Below are 19,324 nucleotides of genomic sequence, written 5' to 3'. Positions count from 1 at the left end.
TTCTCAAAGTGCTGGATTATTTGCTGACGCATCTGTTAACACATTGGCGAACCTCGACACATCCTTGCTTTTGAAGGACTAGGCCTTTTTTGGAGGCTCCTTATATACACTACGATTAGACATCACCTTCTTATTTCAACTTGTCACATCGTTATTAGTCCTAAATAGCCCCTGTCCCAACTTTTTTGGAACATGTTGCATGCATCAATTTCAAAATAAATGTTTATCTTCAAAAACTATGCAGTAGTTGGGTAAAACATCAAATACCTTGTCTATACGTTTTTTGTTTAAATACAAGTCAAAGTACATTTACAAATCATTCCTCTTTGCTTTTATTAGCATTTTCCACACTGTCCCAACTTTTTTGAAATTGGGGTTGTAGGTTCTCAACATAGCTCTGTAGAAAAACTGTCCCACAGCCTTACTGGCCTGTAAAAATCTGCAGAAAATTAACTCCAATAACAGCAAAACGACATATACCATGGCAAAAAAAATTTGCCACTTTAATAAGAAAACCTGTACAGCTGCTCATTCATGCAATTATCCAATCAAACAGTCATGTGGCAGCAGTGCAACGAATACAGGTCAAACGCTTCAGTTAATATTCACATAAAATATAAGAACTTATATAATTACTTCTTCAAGGTGATGAGTAAAAAAGTATCTCAGAATGCACAACACAATAATCCTTGAGGCAGATGGGGTACAACAGTAAAAGAACAGTTATCTGAGACGACAAGTGGGGCAACATCTTCCGGTACAGTTTTGGTGAGTTGGTGCCCAATCCCAAGAGATCAAGGTCACCATAATCATATTTCCTCCCATTCTGATGTTTGCTGTGAACATTAACGGATGACTGTATACACTGTGTTGCCACCACATGAACAGCTGATTTGATAACTACATAATTACATGAATGAGCAGGCGTAGATGTTCCTATTAAAGTGGCCAGTGAGTGTATATAGAGTTCTGTGAAAAAGTATTAGTTCTATCCCTGATTTCTGCATCTCTCATACTAAATTGTTTCAGAAATTAAAACAAAATCTAAGATAAAACAAAGGCAAGCTAAGTAAACACAAAATACAGTTTTTAAATGATAGTTATTTATGGAAGCAAAAAAGTTATCCAACTGGGCCTGTATGAAAATGTATTTGCCCCCATAGTTACTAATTCCCCAAACCTATGAAACTGCATTCATAATGGGGTTCAGCTGGACTAGACACAACCAGGCCTGATTACTGCAAACCCTGTTCAGACAAATCAACACTTAAATAGAACTTTTTCCAACAGCGTGAAGTAGGTTAAAAGGTCTTACACACTGTGATAAAGTTGAAAAAAAATTCAAGAAATGATGAGGAAAAAGGTGATTGAAATACATCAGTATGGGAAGGAGTACAAAGCTATTTCAAAGGCTCTGGGACTCCAAAGAATCACAGAGTGCGCCATTATCTCCAAATGGAAAAACTCAGCACAGTAGTGAACCTTCCTAGAAGTGTCCTTCCCAAATTCCTCCAAGAGCACAGTAACGACTCATCCAGCAAGTCACAAAAGACCAAAGAACAACATCAAAGGAACTACAGGCCTCTCTTGTATCAATAAAGGTCACTGTTCATGACTCCACTATCAGGAAGACACTGGGCAAAAATGGCATCCATGGAAGTGAAGGTGAAAACCACTGCTAACCTAGAAGAACATTAAGGCTCGTCTGAACACACCGTGATGAACCGTTTGGAATGTTCTCAGAGAATGTTCTCTGGACTGATGAGTCAAAAGTGGAAATCAAAAGAGTCAAAAATGCTACTTTATATTGCTTGACATTGCCTTTGAGTTAATCTACTCAAGATACAAAAGTTTTTAAATGAACAATCAAAGAATGTTTTGAAGTCCGTTTTTAATCAGAAAAATGTGGTGGCGATTCAAAAAAAGGTAAAAAATAACATTCTACAGAAGTATAGACTGTGTACCGACTGGATATATTAGACCACTATGGCGCACCATGATATCAAAATAATTTGATTCAAAAGGTTGCTGTACAGTAATACATTTAGCTCCAAAGAAAACTGGACCTCGGCATCAGTTTAAAGCACATACACACACTGTCAGTAAAATGATTCCCAAACTTATTCAGCTGGAAGCACTACCAAGTTACAGTACAGACACATGAGAACTACTTTCTCTTGTTCAATACTTCAACAGTTTTTCTTCCATAATGGTAGTAGCTGTATCCAGATGCTACAGTCGTCAGTGCAGTGACATACCTACAAATAAAAGATTAAAGTGCAAATTAGAAGCTCAAATAGTTACCTCCAAACTATTGGAACAACAAGACCAATTCATTTGTTTGTGCTTTACACCAAAGACATTTGGGTTTGAGATCTAAAGACTGATATGAGACGAAAGTTTAGGATTTCAGATGTGGATCTAGATGTGTTAACATAAAACATAGAACCTTTTGTATCAGACCACCCAATTTTTAGGTGAGCAGAAGTATAGGAACAGATAAGTCGAAGTAAATCAAAGTAAATAACACTTATTTGGTTGCATATCGCTTGCTTGCAATAACTGCATTGAGCCTGTGACTCACTGACATCACAAAATTGTTGGTTTCTTCTTTTGTGATGCTTTTCCAGGCTTTTACCACAGCCTCTTTCAGTTGTTGTTTGTTTCAGGGGGTTTCTTCCTTCAGTCTCGTCTTCAGGAGGTGAGATGCATGCTCGATTGGGTTAATGTCTGGTGATTGACTTGGCTAGACTAAAACATGTTACAATATTTTCATCACTTGGAAAAATGGGTGGGTTCGAACAAAAGGTGCCATGTACTAAGTTAATACATCTAGATGAAAGCTGAAATTCTGATCTGTTGTCTCATATTCATAGTTTGGTCTCAAACCCAAATGCCTTCAATGTAAACAAAAGCAAAAACAATAATTGGCCTTGCTGTTCCAATACTTTCAGATGAGACTGGATGTTCAGGCCTTGGTGAATAAGTCATATACTAAATTTATCTATTTAAAATTTAGATCCGAAATTTATAGATTTCTGTAAAACTGCTTTGTGACAATGTGTATTGTTAAAAGCGCTATACAAATAAATAAAACTGAATATACTGAGAAATCTAACACTTGTGAAATGGGATGAGGAAATACATACCACAGCGACTGCAAGAAAACACTGTCAGTGTAGTGAAAAATGGGAGAAGCGAGAGAAACAGCCACCAGAATCAGCTGGATTGCAGTGTTGAACTGTAACACAAAAAAGTGCTAGAATTCATTTAACTAAAATATTAAAGTGACCATAGCTTAGTTCTTAAATACCACTGGAGGCAAACAAAAGAAGGATGAGGCAAACAAAACCGTGTAAAATGTCAGGGGTGAACAAATCAGTAGATTACAAGTCACCAGAAAAACAGGGATAACCCAGTCCTTAATGACTTCAGCAAAATAAAAGTTTTAAGTAGTATCTATATTGAAACTTAACATACTTCAGGGTGTTCGGCACACACTGATTATATAACTATATCTCATGTTACTCAATGCAAATCCTGTAGCCTGATACACAAACACCAGCCGAGCAGTTTTAAGTAAGCAGATTAATTAGTGTACACCAATGAAAGATGATCTGTTCCCAATCAGCAATTGAAAATTCCTCATTTGTAAGTCGCTTTGGATAAAAGCACCTGCTAAATGAATAAATATAAATGGAATTGCAGGTTTTCGGAAACACTGCCAAACGCAAGCAAAATAATCTCAGGCACAAACCTGTAATATAACTCTCCTGTTATAAGTAAGGTTAAATAAGCATGGTTAAACATGTTGAGAGGAAAATAAGCTAGCCAGACTCAAATAATATTTTTTTTTTACATGTGATGCACGGCCAGAATAACAACACCGGCCAATGACTTGCTGACTTTTGTTGAGGGAGTAAACTTCATGTGCTACATTAAACATTTTTTAAGAAGAGGATAATGTAGATCGGTGGTCAACAACCCTGTTCCTGGAGATCTACCTTCCTGAAGACTTTAGCTCCATAACCGTGCCCACCTGACCATCTAATCATTGCCTTAAGTTTTTGATCAACTAAAAAAGGTGTGTTAGATTTTGGTTGGTGATGAAACATGCAGGAAAGCAGATCTCAAGGAAGAGGGTTGGTGACCACTGATGTATAATATAATGTACAAGTACAATCATATACTTGTTCATTTTCTTTAGTCTGTATTAATGCAGTTAACTACCCCACCATACATTATAGCATTACATTAGCAACCAATTAACCTAAGTTCCAGGCAACTAAAATATGGAACTGAACAAAACACTGTAGCTTTTATTTGCATGGTGAGCAAGATAATTAATTTACTATTTGTTCACTCCTGAAGTTACCAGAATTACTGAACCTGTTTCATTTCAATTTCTAGTGATGAAACAGAGGCCACTGAATATCAAGTGAAACACCATACCTTGCTAATAAGAGTTGGTTTAAGTTGGGCAGTAGTGTAGCATGGGTTGAAAAACTTGCTGAGAGTTACCTGTTAAGAGGAAAAACTTACTATAGAGCTAAAAACTCAAACAATTGTAATACTTAAATTACTCATTATCAAGTCAAGTGTTGTTTTTATTGTAATTCCTGGCAACTATTGTTGCTAATACTACAGTTTTATAATGATTAAATGTCCATTATATCTTTTATTTCATACTTACTGGAGGAGGGACAGTTTTGTAACGGACATAGAAAACTGCAGCAATTAAAGCAACATCCCTGGCGATCACCAGTGCTGTCAGTGGAACTGTATAAAAAAATGTTTTTTGTTTTTTTTTAAAGTTTATGATCAAATACTTGAAAGGAATTCGCTGCATTACTGTGCAGGTTAGTATTACACAAAGCTCGTTGTGCTGTAGCTATATATTATATTTTCTCTGTGAATTAATTGAACAGACAGTTAGCGTTTTGAATGACATTCGCCTATAACAGTAACCGATAATAAAGGGAGCATTATGGCTACCAACCTGGGATGAGCTGTGCATAGGTCAAACTGATGTACAGCACACTAACAAGGATCTTATCAGCAAGCGGATCCAGAGCGCTACCCAGAGCCGACTTCTGGTTTGGCCAGTTTCGTGCAATGTAGCCGTCCAGCTGTGTAGTGATGAGAGGCACTGTTGAAGTGAGTCTGAATTTCCCAATATACAAAATGCTGTGTTCATATATACAACATGAATGACTATCAGGACACTTGATCTTACCACGTCAGTCGCTCCTGCTAAAGCGAACAGTCCAAGAGACGCATGGAAATACTGTTCCATGATTAAATAACCCAGGACAGGAGACAGGACAATCCTGGCCATGCAAAGGATGTTGGGGATCGTCCATGGATTTTCATACTGCAAAGATAAATCAAGAGAGCTAGTATGGATGTATTATAATATTAAAAATAATGCAAATGAAAGATAACTGGAAGTAATGGGTAATTTTGGCAGTCAAAAAACAAAAACATCATATTAACGAGTATGTAAGCAGGTGTTGGACATGGACATGAATCAGTATAGATACAAGAGGTGAAATAATATGTACTGGAGTGCAGCACGGTTTGTTGATGTTCCTGATCAGAGGTAGATCATTCAGCTCAGCAGTTTATTTCTACTTTAGTAAGTTTATCTGGAAAATCGACAAACTGTGCTGGATTGTCTGGAAAGTCTGCATTGTGAAACAGTACTGTGTGGTTTTGGACCGAGTGATTTTTACTTACCAGCTCTTTAAACTGCACTTCGTTAGATGGAGGAGATGAAGATGAGGATTCACATTGATTAGTTTCTTGATTTTTCTGATCTTCTTTAACCGGTTTTCCAGGTGCAGTACAGTATCCCTTTAATCTCGAGTGAAGGCCAATACTAACCCCGTCAGTCAAAATGCGACTCAATGTGTGTATCTGATAGTTCGAGATGTTCACGGTTGGTCTGTTCACTGGAGTCTTGTTCGTCCTTGCAGTTAGTTTGTTAATGAATGGCAGACTTGTGGGAAACGCTGGCTCCACAACTTGCTCGACGAAGAAGTGCACACACTCGGGCCGAGGGCAGGGCGAAGAAAACTTCGCTTTCGATCGCTGAAGAGTTTTGATTTCCGTTCTAGCGGTTGTCAGCTGAATGGTGTGGCGACAGACCGGAGGTGACCCTTTACAGTCGCGGACATGTGTATACCGGGTAGCTGTACCAACGCTGATCCGCGGTACGTGCCCTTTCGCACAACTTCGCAGGTGACTTCTGGAAAAGGCCAAAAACATGGCTGGAACAAACTATAAACCACCTTATTTCATCAATGATGTCCACCGAATCGTCATTTGCTTCATTTCTCATCTCGTAAGCGTAGGTTCAGTCTCGATATCGTCATTGTTTTTCTCTGTATAAAGTATCTGCTTTCACACGCGGCGCCTCTTGTCAGCGCTCAACGTGTTTTGTCTTGCCGTATTCCGGTCCTGTTTTTGCGACAGACGTCAGCGAAGCGGCGGAAGAAATAACAGCACCAAAGTTCACTGTATTGCGGATTGCAGTGTATTTATCTTTTGTCATGCGAAAGCTTCGTGAAACACAAAGAGACATATTACCAGTTCAAATACTTTATAAAAAAACAACACCACGCATGTGCTGTATCAAGCACTGTATGGTTAATTTAAAGATACAATGTATATTTATTGTAAAATAATAATAATAATAAATAATAATGTGGAAAGAGACACACTCTGCCTATTAATATTTTCTTTCTTCGATTTGCCGTAACAAGAAATATAGGTCCGTTTTACAATCTACACCTACCACAGGTCCACACTGACCCCATTGTACACTTTATAACCCACAGGTTCCCATTTTAGTGTATTTCCTGTTCGAACACACCTGACTCAACTAAGCAGCCGCTCTGGAGTTGAAATAGACGTTAAAGCAGAGAAAATAGTGTGCAGGACACGGGGTAGTCCGATATCAGTGTTGCAAACCTGTCCCGTAGCCCATCTCTTGCTATGAGCAATTTGTCAGACCCCTTCTACATGTCCATCAGTTGAAAGGGACCATACTGACCAGATATTATTTAAGTGGTGGAATATATTTGGTACAGTACTGATGCTGACATAGTAATGAGCATGACACTGGTAAAGCAGGTCAGACGTAGAAACATTGCCAGAGTTCTAAACACTGTATTCTTTCTGCCAACTTTATTATACACATCTACCTGGTTGGTGTACAGTTAGACATGACAGATTAATCCTTCGTATCAGAGTGTGTTAATAACCACTGCACCACTGTTCTCAACCGAGCAAAAATCCCACCACCATTACTGTGCATGATCCATTCATACCAGTAACACAAAGAAAAACATGTGTCAGTGCTGTAGTGAGGATGTTCCTTCTATCTGGTCAGCATCTCCCTATGATGGTTCCCTGGACAGAACAGATGGAACTGACAAACTGCACAAAAACAGATGGGCTGCAATCGGTAATCATGGTGTATCTAATAAAATGGTCAATGGCTATTGATACAAGTTAGGTGTACCTGCTAAAAGAGCCACTGAGTGTATATCCATAAATAAGTTGTGTTAAAGATACCATACAATAAATTATCAAATTAATTAAATGATGTTTTTGTTTTAAAAATAAATATGTATCTGTAACATATGTAACAAACAAGATACCTACAGAGAACACACATGGATTAAAAACAGTATCAAAAGCATTGAAATAAGTTTTTGTTCAGATGGTTTGCAGCTGGTATGTTCTGTGTGCTTTTTTTAGCAGGTAGCCTTGTTCATTGAGTGCGCTGATAAAGCCTTCAAAATCAATAACCTGAAAAATATTGTGTACATAATGAATAAATTCATTTTTAAGGGAGCTATATTGTACACAATGTAAAAAAAAACCAAAACAAACTCTTTACCTGAACGTGGAGGTCTTTAGCCAGCTGTCGCAGGTGCTGAAATTCAAACAAGGTTTTGTGGGTGCGCTCAGCGATTTGGTTCAAAGCTGCAACAAACTTCTTGACTTTTGACCTGTTGCTCATCCCAGACCCAAGCTGAGATCGGTCAAAATCCAGCCGACCAAATTCGTCCGAGTACGTATCTGTCAAACTTGTCAGAAGAACAAATTAAAGTACAACATTTAACATTACTGTTTAATAGAACAGAGCTTTAACCTGAGAGATTGGACCAAATATCAGTGTATATACACAGAAGTGCTATAATTGTTAAAAAGAACATCCTAGCAGGGAGAGAAAAAAATCTGAATTTCAGCACATAACCATTTATATTTGTTACCTGTGTTTCATGATCTCCACCACATCCTCTGCATCACTTTGAGTAGCTTTTTCTCGAAGTTCAAGACGTGCCCTTGCCTTGAAACCAGAAGCAAAACGGTGAACTCTTGCATTGGATTGAGCACTTCTATAAGAAGTTATCAGAATAAACTCAAAAGGAAACCCATGTCATTATGGATGACCATATGCCTGTGCTGTTCAGAAGCTCTGTGTGTGTGTGTGTGTGTGTGTGTGTGTGTGTGTGTGTGTGTGTGTGTGTGTGTGTGTTTGTTTGTTTCTGGCCGTTACCTCAGTGAGGCGGATGAGGGACTCTAGCTGCCGAGTTGTGATTGGGGTGCTATCGGCTGATTGGTTCTGCTTTCGCAGCTCCAGGTAGAAGTCCTGTAGGACCTGAGCAGCTTCGGCTGAGAGACTGGGGTGCACATAATGCCGGGCGTAGCCTACATATTTACGCAGCAGCTGGTGAGGAATTGGGTCAAAAGTCTCTCCAGGAAGAACCTGAGAATAAATGTGGAATGATTATGGAAAACATCAGTAATACTGAAAGTAATTAAGACATAGATAATGATCTTGACTAGCAGGCTTATTTAGTTCTATTTTCTGTTTAGAGGAGAAAGTGAACACAATATTTCGGGCACTTTTGCGTTTTAAACAAAATGTATTACAATACACATGAATATGTAGTTGTAAAAATAATTGATGTACATTTATAAATTGTTTAATTGTTGTTGTTTTTTTTATAGCCAAGAACCTACTAAGTGCCACAGGAACACACACATACATACACATTTACTCTCATTATAAATGCCAGAATTTATTCATATAAATGAATATACAAACTGTTAATGACTTTGACATCCTAAAAACCTAATATGACAAATATTAGATAACTTAGCTAGCATTTGTCACAACTAGGCATGAGTGGGATATTTGGTAACAGACTCTCCAATATTCATACTCTTTTATATATATATATATATATATATATATATATATATATATATATATATATATATATATATATATATATATATATATATATATATAAACCCTCAGTAAATAACCATAGGTCTCATGTTCCCCTTACTCAGGCTGTTATACTAGTACTTATAAAGCCTCTAATTTTAAATATATAAATAAATAAAAAAACCACACAATACAATTCTACTGTATACATTTGAAACCAACCATTCAAAATGAGTTGAACTATTTATCAATTACGTTCAGGAATACATAAAAATGCTTACAACAGTGACAAAAATAATGTGAGTTACCTTCAGGCTGTCTGAAAGAGGCTTGTTTGAGGGAATTTCCAGAATGGATATGTTGGACTCATGTGTGCAGCCCCTGGTGGCTGTTAAACCGCTAATCATGCCTTTCTTCCCTGCACGCATTGCCATGATGTGTTCCGAGAGCATGTGGTCATGGTCCTCGTTGGGAGTGTCCAGAAGAATAAAGACCAGATCAAATCTGGACAGCAGAGCACTGCCCATTCTACAGAGGAAGAAGGAAACCTTCAGTGTGCACTTGTAAATACACGTGTTTATTAGTTACACTTACTGTACCATACACCTACACTCAGTGGCCATTTTATCAGGTTCACCTACCATATAGGTAACTTTGTAGGTATACAGTTACTGACTGCTTCTATGCAATCTATGTTAGCCCTCTTTACGATATCCATCAGTGGAACTTCCACATGCCACTGCGAGGTCAATAGTTCATTCATTCATTAATCTTCAGAAACAAATTTGTCTTAGGACTTGGGTCACAGTGATTCTCAGCTTATTCTGAGAAGGCCTGGCACAAGGTCCCTAAAACAGTCAGCACATAGGCCTTGTTCAAACTTGTTATTAACATCTGTCTCAGGTGATAAGAAAGATAAGACAGATGGTGTTTTCACACATGGTGAATGATAGACATTTCGTTTAACATTTCTGGTCGAAAGCTAAATGCATACACTGCCAAACTCAAACTATTGCCATATGTTAAGAATGACTATGCAGTTGTTAGGATACTTTGTGTGTTTAAATATGGAGATTAATGTAATGTATGCAAAATGCCCAAGCTGTTACATGCAGCAACAGTGTGGATGGATAGTTCATAAGTGGTTCCATTCTGCATAAAACCCTGCATAAAATCTAGCAACACCAGTGACTATGCAATCTTTTGATGCTGTCATGGACACATTAGGAATCATTACCATTCATTCATAGTACACCTGTAATGCAGTCAGACCATCACTGCAAATCTGGGTCTGGGTGATTGGATCGCACTCAGACCTGTATTTAGTGCTGTTTGCTTTTGATCTGTTAAGGTGCACACTCATTCACACCTCCAAGCAGTTTAGAGACAGCAATCCTATTGGCATGTTACTGATGGGAGTAAACTAGACAACATGAACACAGGAAGTACATGTAAAAATTCCTCATAGGCAATAGTGTGACCTCAGGATCAAATCCAGGTCAAATCCATCCAGGAGGCAGAAATACCACTGCGCCTCCACAAAAATGGCCCGCTCCCAAATTATGTAATCCTTTGGTAGTTCCTTTCCACAGATAGAGCTTTTAGAAAGCAGGTAAAAAAAATGTGCATAGCAATAGGTACATTTCTACAAAGTGAAACTAGGTAGGTTTACATGATAAAATAGTTGATGTATGTATGCTTGGTGTACTAATAAACTGCTAATTAAGTGTATTTTTATACCACTTCACTTATTTTGAGTAAACAAGTCTACTCAAGAAATTCCATTTTGTTCTAAATGCTTACTTCAGGTTTTCAGATACTGTCTTAGCCTTATTGTAATGTCCCCCCACTGGGTTAGCTGCTGCAATGATGGAGGTGCGAGCTGGAAGAGTACAGACAATTCCAGCTTTGGCCAAACTTATGCTTTGCTGCTCCATAGCTTCCAACAAGGCCTGGTGCTGATTCCCCATCTTATCAAATTCATCAATACAGCAGATACCTGGAGACACAAAACAGAACTCAGCTGCAGCCTGTGTACATGATGTGCTAATATACACATGTGTCAGAGATTATTCATGTACCTTGATCTCCTAACACTAAAGCTCCAGCTTCTAGTGCATAGTCTCCAGAGCCACTGTCCCTGGACAGAGAGACAGTCAGGCCTGAGGTGGTGGTGGTGTTTCCGCAAACGTAGATACCACGTGGGGCGACGTTGCATACTGCCTATAAATACAATCAAGAAGAAAAAAAAAAGTTTAATTGTTTGATCCACTTATGACAATTACAATGCATCTTAGGATTTTAGTTTAAACGAAAATGTGTACCTGTAACATTTGACTTTTGCCAAGTCCAGGATCTCCTACGACAAGCATGTGTGGGTCTCCTCTTATAGGGATTCGGTTCTTATCATCCACATATTTATGACAGCCTCCAAATAAAGCCAGGACTAATCCTGCCTTAACAAGCTACAAAATAACAATCAATCAATTGAAAGTGGCTTTTACACACACACTCACACACTCACACACTCACACACTCACACACTCACACACTCACACACTCACACACTCACACACTCACACACTCACACACTCACACACTCACACACACTCTCTCACTCACACACACTCTCTCACTCACACACACTCTCTCACTCACACACACTCTCTCACTCACACACACTCTCTCACTCACACACACTCACACACTCTCTCTCTCACTCACTCACACACACTCACACTCACTCACACACTCTCACACACACTCACACACACTCACACACACTCACACACACTCACACACACTCACACACACTCACACACACTCACACACACTCACACACACTCACACACACTCACACACACTCACACACACTCACACACACTCACACACACTCACACACACTCACACACACTCACACACACTCACACACACTCTCACACACTCTCACACACTCTCACACACTCTCACACACTCTCACACACACTCACACACACTCACACACACTCACACACACTCACACACACTCACACACACTCACACACACTCACACACACTCACACACACACACTCACACACACTCACACACACTCACACACACACACTCACACACACACACTCACACACACTCACACACACTCACACACACTCACACACACTCACACACACTCACACACACTCACACACACTCACACACACACTCACTCACACACACACTCACACACACACTCACACACACACTCACTCACACACACACTCACTCACAAATACATACCAGATGCCCATAGATGGCTGGACAAAGAGAACTGCAAAAAATGAGAGCAATTTAACATACCATTAGAGGTCTAGTCACTCATGTAGGACTTATTAATGATGCTGCAGTTTTCTTATCATGACTACAGTGCATTTGACAGAAAAAAAAGCCAAACTGTCCCTCACTTCACAATTAACTTAAAGAGGTCCTCTTGTGCATGAATCTCCTGGATGGCATACAGATCTTTGAGCGAAAACTCTACTGATGTCTCCTGGCCTTCAGGTTCAGACACAGACTTGGTTTTTTGCCCTTTTGAGTTACTGAGAGAGTTTGCTTCTATATACAAAAGGAACATGCACTTGTCCTTCTTATTTCTTCCAAACCCTGTGAGAGGCCAAAAACAAGCAAGCCATAAATTGTATTTTAAAAGTATAACATATACATTTTTAATAATTATAAATTAATATTGAAACTACTTGTTTCACATGTTTATTACCTGCTTTAAATGGTATGCTAGAAAATAACGAATGAATTATGTTAAAAAAAAAATAAATAAAAAAATTAAAAAAAACCCACAAAGACATTCACTGACTTAACAGATTAAAGTCAACACCAGTGTGGCCTATGTATACTGAATCTGACAGTAGAGGGCCCATCATCTGCAGAGTAGCTTAAGCAAAAATGACAGTCAGCTGGGACTAGCTTCTACTACATGCTTACTTTAAAAATAACACCAGCCGACTTAACTCTTAGATATATCTTACTCTTATATTAAATCAATAGAGATACTTTTTAAGTAGTTTATAACAAAGTAAACAAATCTACTTACTATATACAGTGCCCTCCACTAATATTGGCACCCTTGGTAAATATGAGCAAAGAAGGCTGTGAAAAATTCTCTTTACTGTTTAACCTTTCAATCTTTTGTTAAAAGACTTTTGTCACAAAAATTCTCTGCTCTTGTGGATATCAAACCATTGCAAACACAACATAGGTTTATCCAAAACAAATATCATTATTAAATATAGGTGTGCAACAATTATTTGCACCCCTATGAATTCATATGAGAAAAATATATTTGCAATATAGTCCCAGTTATATTTGATATTTTTTTTAGTACACCTGGGTGACTAGGAACAGGAAATTGTTCAACCATGACTTCCTGTTTCACAGGGGTATACATATGAGGTAACACATAGGTCAAATTCCCTCAGTCATTCTTAACAATGGGTAAGACCAAGGAATATAGCTGTAATGTGCAACAAACGGTTGTTAAGCTTCACAAAATGGGAAGTGGCTATAAGGAAATAGCACAAGCATTGACAATGCCCATTTCCACCATCAGGGCAATAATTAAGAAGTTCCAGTCAACTGGAAATGGTATGAATCAACCTGGATTTGGACATGAGTCTAGATTGTCTCAACCCAAGGAACACAGCTGGAGAACTGCAGAAGTTAATTGTGTCTTGGGGTCAGAAAGTCTCCAAAATACAATCCGAAGTCACCTAAATCACCACAAGTTGTTTGGAAGGCTTTCAAGAAAAAAGCCTTTAGTCTCATCCAAAAACAAACTCAAGCATCTTCAGTTTGCCAGACACTACTGGAACTTCAAATGGGATCGGGTTCTACGGTCAGATGAAACTAAAATAGAGCTTTTTGGCAATAAACACCGGGGAAGGTTTTGGTGCACACAGAGAGGTAGCCATATGGAAGAGTACCTCATGTCCACAATTAAATATGGTGGTGGCTCTTTTATATTTTGGGGCTGTTTTTCTGCCAGAGGACCTGGACATTTTATTAGGACACATGGCATCATGAACTCTATCAAATATCAACAATATTAAATGAAAACCTGACTGCCTCTGCCAGAAAGCTTAAAATTGGCCATGGTTGGAAATTCCAGCAGAACAATGATCCAAAACATACATCAAAATCAACACAAAAATGGTTTACTGACCACAAAATCAAGGTCCTGTCATGACCATCCCAGTCCCCTGACTTGAAACCCATTGAAAACCTGTGGAGTGAACTGAAGAGGAGAGTCCACGAGCATGAACCTAAAAATGTGAAGGATCTGGAGAGATTCTGTATGGAGGAATGGTCTCAGATCCCTTGCCATGTATTCTCCAAGACTCAGAGCTGTTATCTTGGCAAAGGGAGGTAGCACAAAGTATTGACTAAAAGGGTGCCAATAATTGTTGCACACATCTTTAAAAAATATATATATTTTTTGATAAACCTGTGTTGTGTTTACAATTGTTTGCTATCCATGACAGCAGAGATTTTTTGTGATTTTTTTTTGTTAAACAAAAGGTTAAACAATAAAGACAATTTTTCACAGCCTTCTTTGCTCATATTTACCACGGGTGCCAATATTAGTGGAGGGCACTGTAACTATGATCTGATTTCATCAAACAATTTCACTGCTCAACATTTCTGATATCACAAACACTGTGCACTGAGGTACCAACCTTCCTCATTAGACACTTTAATAACTCCTGTGATGGTGACCATGTCTCCTGGTACACAGCTGTCCACCAAATCCTGAGTGAGTTCACACTCAATGGTCCGGGGAATACGCCCTGATTCACGCTGGTCATCTGATATCAGCTCCTGAACCCTGTCGAATACATGTACTGACTAAACTGTATACAACATCTCTCACTCATGGGATTTTAAAAGGGGGGGGGGGGGGGGGGGGGGACCGTCCTGGAAATATCTGAACAGAAATCAGTTAACGTCTGTGTAGACAACACTGAACAAATCTGGAGTTTTGGTTATGAACAAACAGAGGAGGAAAAGTGTGGATTTAAATATATAACAAAACCTCCTACTTTATAGTCTGCCAGTCGACGGTCAGCGTTAGTGGTGAACTTCTGTTTGGGGTAAAAGATCGTCCACGGCATTCTCTTTGAAGACACTTCAAAACATCATCAGTATGGAGGTCAATTTACACAAATTCCCACGATCGATCGTCATTTAAATGAACGATTAATTGTTAACCTTAATACCGCAAGATGCGTCTACTGCAGTGACATATAGCCACCGCCATTCCAGGGTGTGAAAATACGACTCAAAATCCCAGCTTCCTCACCCAATTTTGTTTTACTATAAATAATAGGACTGTAAAATGAATCGATGTGATTATGATCATTTGATAAAATGACTTATTTAATAATCAGATAGGAGCCTATTCATATTGTGTGCAGCCACGTGAGCTCTCTCTCTCTATATCTATCCATCCATCCATCCATCCATCCATCCATCCATCCATTATATATATATATATATATATATATATATATATATATATATATATATATATATATATATATATATATATATATATATATATATATATATATATATATGTGTGTGTGTGTGTGTTATTTATTTTATTCTCAGATGTGAATAGGATATTGTGCATATTATGGAAAAGACTGAGAATACGAAGAAGCTTACTTTTACTCACGAATGTCCATAACGTGTTACAGGTCTATAATATTTAGTTATTACTTCATCGGTCCTGCTTGGAGTTGGGACTTACCTACCTTACATGGAAAACCTTTCATTATTGATATATTACACAAAAACCTTGTTTTCAAAATCGACTTGTGTCTCTAATAGAAACAATGGAATTATAATATAGTGTGAATCATAAAATTTGTTGAGTTTCATTTCTATTTGTTTGCAGAAAAAAAAAGTAGCAATAAAAACTTTTTTTTTTTACACAGTATTTTGCTGTAGTTGCTAAGACTAACCCTGGGTTTTATGTTGCACAATAATGTTTATATAATAAATAATTGTTTATATGTTTAATCACCCATTTAAAAATGTATTAATAGTTATCAATCAAATGTATACTATAATTTTTTATTTTTTTTTTTAGAAATACTGAATCCATACTGTATCATAATAGTGCTGTGAAGTAGACAACTATCCTGTGAAGTAGACGACTATAACCTTGGTAGAATCTTACATAGTTGTCCAGATCATGCAATTTTAGCCTTTAACATCTAGTCAGATATATGGAACATGCTGGCAGATAATTCATTTACAGCACACCATCATTTTCATAAAGCCAAGAGCTGGAAATAGCAGAATACGTTTTACCTTAGTGGGTACATTGTACTTCCCATCAGTCAGAGCCAGACTCTGAGTGTCTCCACACATGTTACAGATGAACGCCATCTTAGTGCAAATTGGTTTGATGTTGCTCACTCTCACCACAGTCCCTCTAATAGCCACAAACTTGCCGTATAAATTGGCTCTGAGCATCTTCAAATGGGTGAGAGGCTCATAATTATAAATCCTAAAAAAAACACAAAGCATTAGTATTGAATTCCACTACTCTTCAATATCATCAAGGTTAAACACCAAATAAAATATAAAAGAACCAATACCTAGCGCTTATGTGTGGTATGTTAATAATAGGGGTTGCCCCTGCAGGAAGCCCTTCCTGGGCTTGTAGCTCATCAGCATGCTTTTCCAGATCCTTTGTCAACACCTGTACAGAAAAGCAGAAAAGGCTAAGCTTTTCATCATCGAGATTAATGAACACCCCCTTGAAAAAGGTTCATATGCTTTACACTGAATTTATAGCCACAGATTTTGAATACAACAGTGGTTTGCTAATGACAATGACCAAGTACGGACTTGATGAATGGCTAGGCCCAAGCAGTCCAGTATCTTTTCGGGCATGTCTTTAAGCTCATGAGCAAGATCAGGTACTGCTGTGGAAGTCTGTTTGTTCACAAGCAAGTCTTTGTAGTCCACCAAGATGCTGCCTTTTCTTTCAATTTCATCCTGTTGAGAAAAAAAAAAAAAGTTTCTCCATAAGAACATTCATTATACATTGCACAGAAAAAGGTCAGCAGATTCTATTTGATGTATACCTTGTTATAAAGATCGATTTGTGAAGTGAAGTATTTTTCAAATGCCTTTATCTTCTCAACATAAGGTGAAGATTCAATGAAACCTTCAAAAAAAAAAAAAGACGAAAAAACATTTAATAAGGCACTATTTAATTACTTTAGACTAAAAAAAATAAGATTACAAACCTCAGGTGCTGCTCAAAAAATAAACACAACAAGCAAACCTTCTGTAAAGTAGAGCCTCCATCCTTTGTAAGGACAAGTTATGTCAAGTGTTGCTTGGGTTGTACGAGGAACTGGTGAAGAAATCCCTGCACCTACGCACAAGAAGATAAAGCAGCACGCTGTCACTAACAAGGTCGTTTCTCAGGTGATGGCTTTATTTACATTAAAGTGGAATCTCAAACTTTTTGTATCCACAAATCCCCTCAGCACAGATTTATTCATGTACATTATTTAAATGAAAAGATAAACAATATGAATACATTTCAATAAGACCTCTGAAGTCTTAAGAGTTTTCTTATGCTCATAAACCATTTCCTGCTGCGTGTCTATTAGTTTCTTTCTAGGGCTTTGCCAATTCAGTTTTGAATTTTAGTGTTTCGCGCCACACTACCCAGTGGGTCGTGCAGGTATTTGGGCCGCTATGTGCAGTTCTTCTGAGTAGCTCAGTTTGGACCAGCTTTGGAGCTGTTTGGCTTCCCATAGGACTTTGACAAGAAACATGGCAAGCACATCACACGATACTGTTGGTAAACTAGGAGCCAAAGTTGGGAGAGACAACTCTGTGTGCGTTTAAAAAGAAGTGGCATGTAGAGGATGCTTTGCAAATAAAGTTACATTTTGCTAAATAAAAAAGGGTTAATTTCCCTTATGTATGGAGACTTTTGGAACACCCTTCATAATGGTAGCTTGTGATTTTGTAGTTACCAAGGCCCATAATTGGCCTGATCCAATTCACAGATGTATTTTGTGCTGGCAATGCGTTACGCTGACTGACAAGACACAGATCTTGCAGCATGTTGGGTTCGTTACATTTATTCATTTAGCAGATGCTTTTTATCTGAAGCAACTTACAAATGAGGAAATACAAGCAAAATATTTACCTTGAGATGATCAGTATGTGATATGGGATATTCAGCAATACACAGAGCTCTCACACCAGAATAATATCAGAACTGGAAAAAGTGGAATTGGTGATATAATAGCCCCAGTTGATGTAACTCCAAAGCCTCACCACGTTGTGTGTTATTGGGTGAATAATTTCCCCCTCCTCTTCCCCACGTACGACCTCTCCAGCCTCTGCTTTTTCCTCCATTCCCTCTTCCTCCACCTCTCCATCCATTACTTCCACCAGACTCTGCGCTTTTGCCACCTCTCCAGGAACGTCCTCCACCTCTCCAGGAACTTCTCCCGGCTCCATGGCTGTTCATCTTTCCTCCTGTTCCCACCAGATCAAAATGATATACACAGTGTGTTGGATATCAACAGCCTGTAATTACTTTTAGCAGGCTAACGTGGATTAGCACGAGTAATTTTAACACAGTTTTAAACTGACACGCCCGAGTTGTGAACCTACACGACTGGATATTTATATTTACATCACATTAGCTAACTAATTTAAATTATATATCAGTAAACGGTGTTTAAAAGTTTCCTGCGGTTCGGCTTTCACCCGAGCTGTGGTATTTACATTCTGAGGAACAACGCTTCAAGTTTGGCGGTAAAGCGTCACTTCCGGTCACGTGATTACGCTCACTTTCCTGAGTGAATCGTTTGTATTTTTGTGTGCTTTTGCACTCATGTAATTTATTTAATAAATAATTCATTTATTACATGAGTGCCCAATTCCACATACTATCAAAAACTGTCAAAGTTGTAAAATTTAGGGAATCGACGCCGTGGAGCTGGTTTCCGGTTTGAGGAAATGACTTGCTTAATCGAAAG

General features: G+C 38.3%; 2 protein-coding genes across 2 annotated transcripts; both read right to left on the bottom strand.

Moving 5' to 3' along the window:
- Window positions 1-1,874: 1,874 nt before the first annotated feature.
- Window positions 1,875-6,275, bottom strand: crls1 (cardiolipin synthase 1). Its single transcript, XM_017477035.3, has 7 exons — window positions 5,740-6,275; window positions 5,237-5,374; window positions 5,000-5,129; window positions 4,694-4,779; window positions 4,453-4,521; window positions 3,150-3,241; window positions 1,875-2,258 (listed from the first exon to the last, which is right to left on the bottom strand). The coding sequence occupies exons 1-7, from the start codon at window positions 6,268-6,270 to the stop codon at window positions 2,168-2,170; spliced, it is 1,137 nt and encodes a 378-aa protein (XP_017332524.1). The 5' UTR covers window positions 6,271-6,275; the 3' UTR covers window positions 1,875-2,167.
- Window positions 6,223-19,285, bottom strand: mcm8 (minichromosome maintenance 8 homologous recombination repair factor). The gene is made up of 18 exons (XM_047157755.2): window positions 18,615-19,285; window positions 17,602-17,694; window positions 17,399-17,481; window positions 17,160-17,309; window positions 16,907-17,010; window positions 16,617-16,815; window positions 15,338-15,423; window positions 14,975-15,123; window positions 12,689-12,887; window positions 12,525-12,555; window positions 11,575-11,715; window positions 11,332-11,473; window positions 11,054-11,249; window positions 9,559-9,778; window positions 8,573-8,782; window positions 8,286-8,362; window positions 7,910-8,099; window positions 6,223-7,818 (listed from the first exon to the last, which is right to left on the bottom strand). The coding sequence occupies exons 1-18, from the start codon at window positions 18,808-18,810 to the stop codon at window positions 7,726-7,728; spliced, it is 2,559 nt and encodes an 852-aa protein (XP_047013711.1). The 5' UTR covers window positions 18,811-19,285; the 3' UTR covers window positions 6,223-7,725.
- Between the last annotated feature and the right edge of the window lie 39 nt (window positions 19,286-19,324).

This window comes from Ictalurus punctatus, chromosome 9 (genome assembly GCF_001660625.3).
Source record: "Ictalurus punctatus breed USDA103 chromosome 9, Coco_2.0, whole genome shotgun sequence".
NCBI lineage: Eukaryota > Metazoa > Chordata > Actinopteri > Siluriformes > Ictaluridae > Ictalurus > Ictalurus punctatus.
Note: the sequence above shows the minus strand (reverse complement) of the source record. Positions and strands in the feature narration are given on the sequence as shown.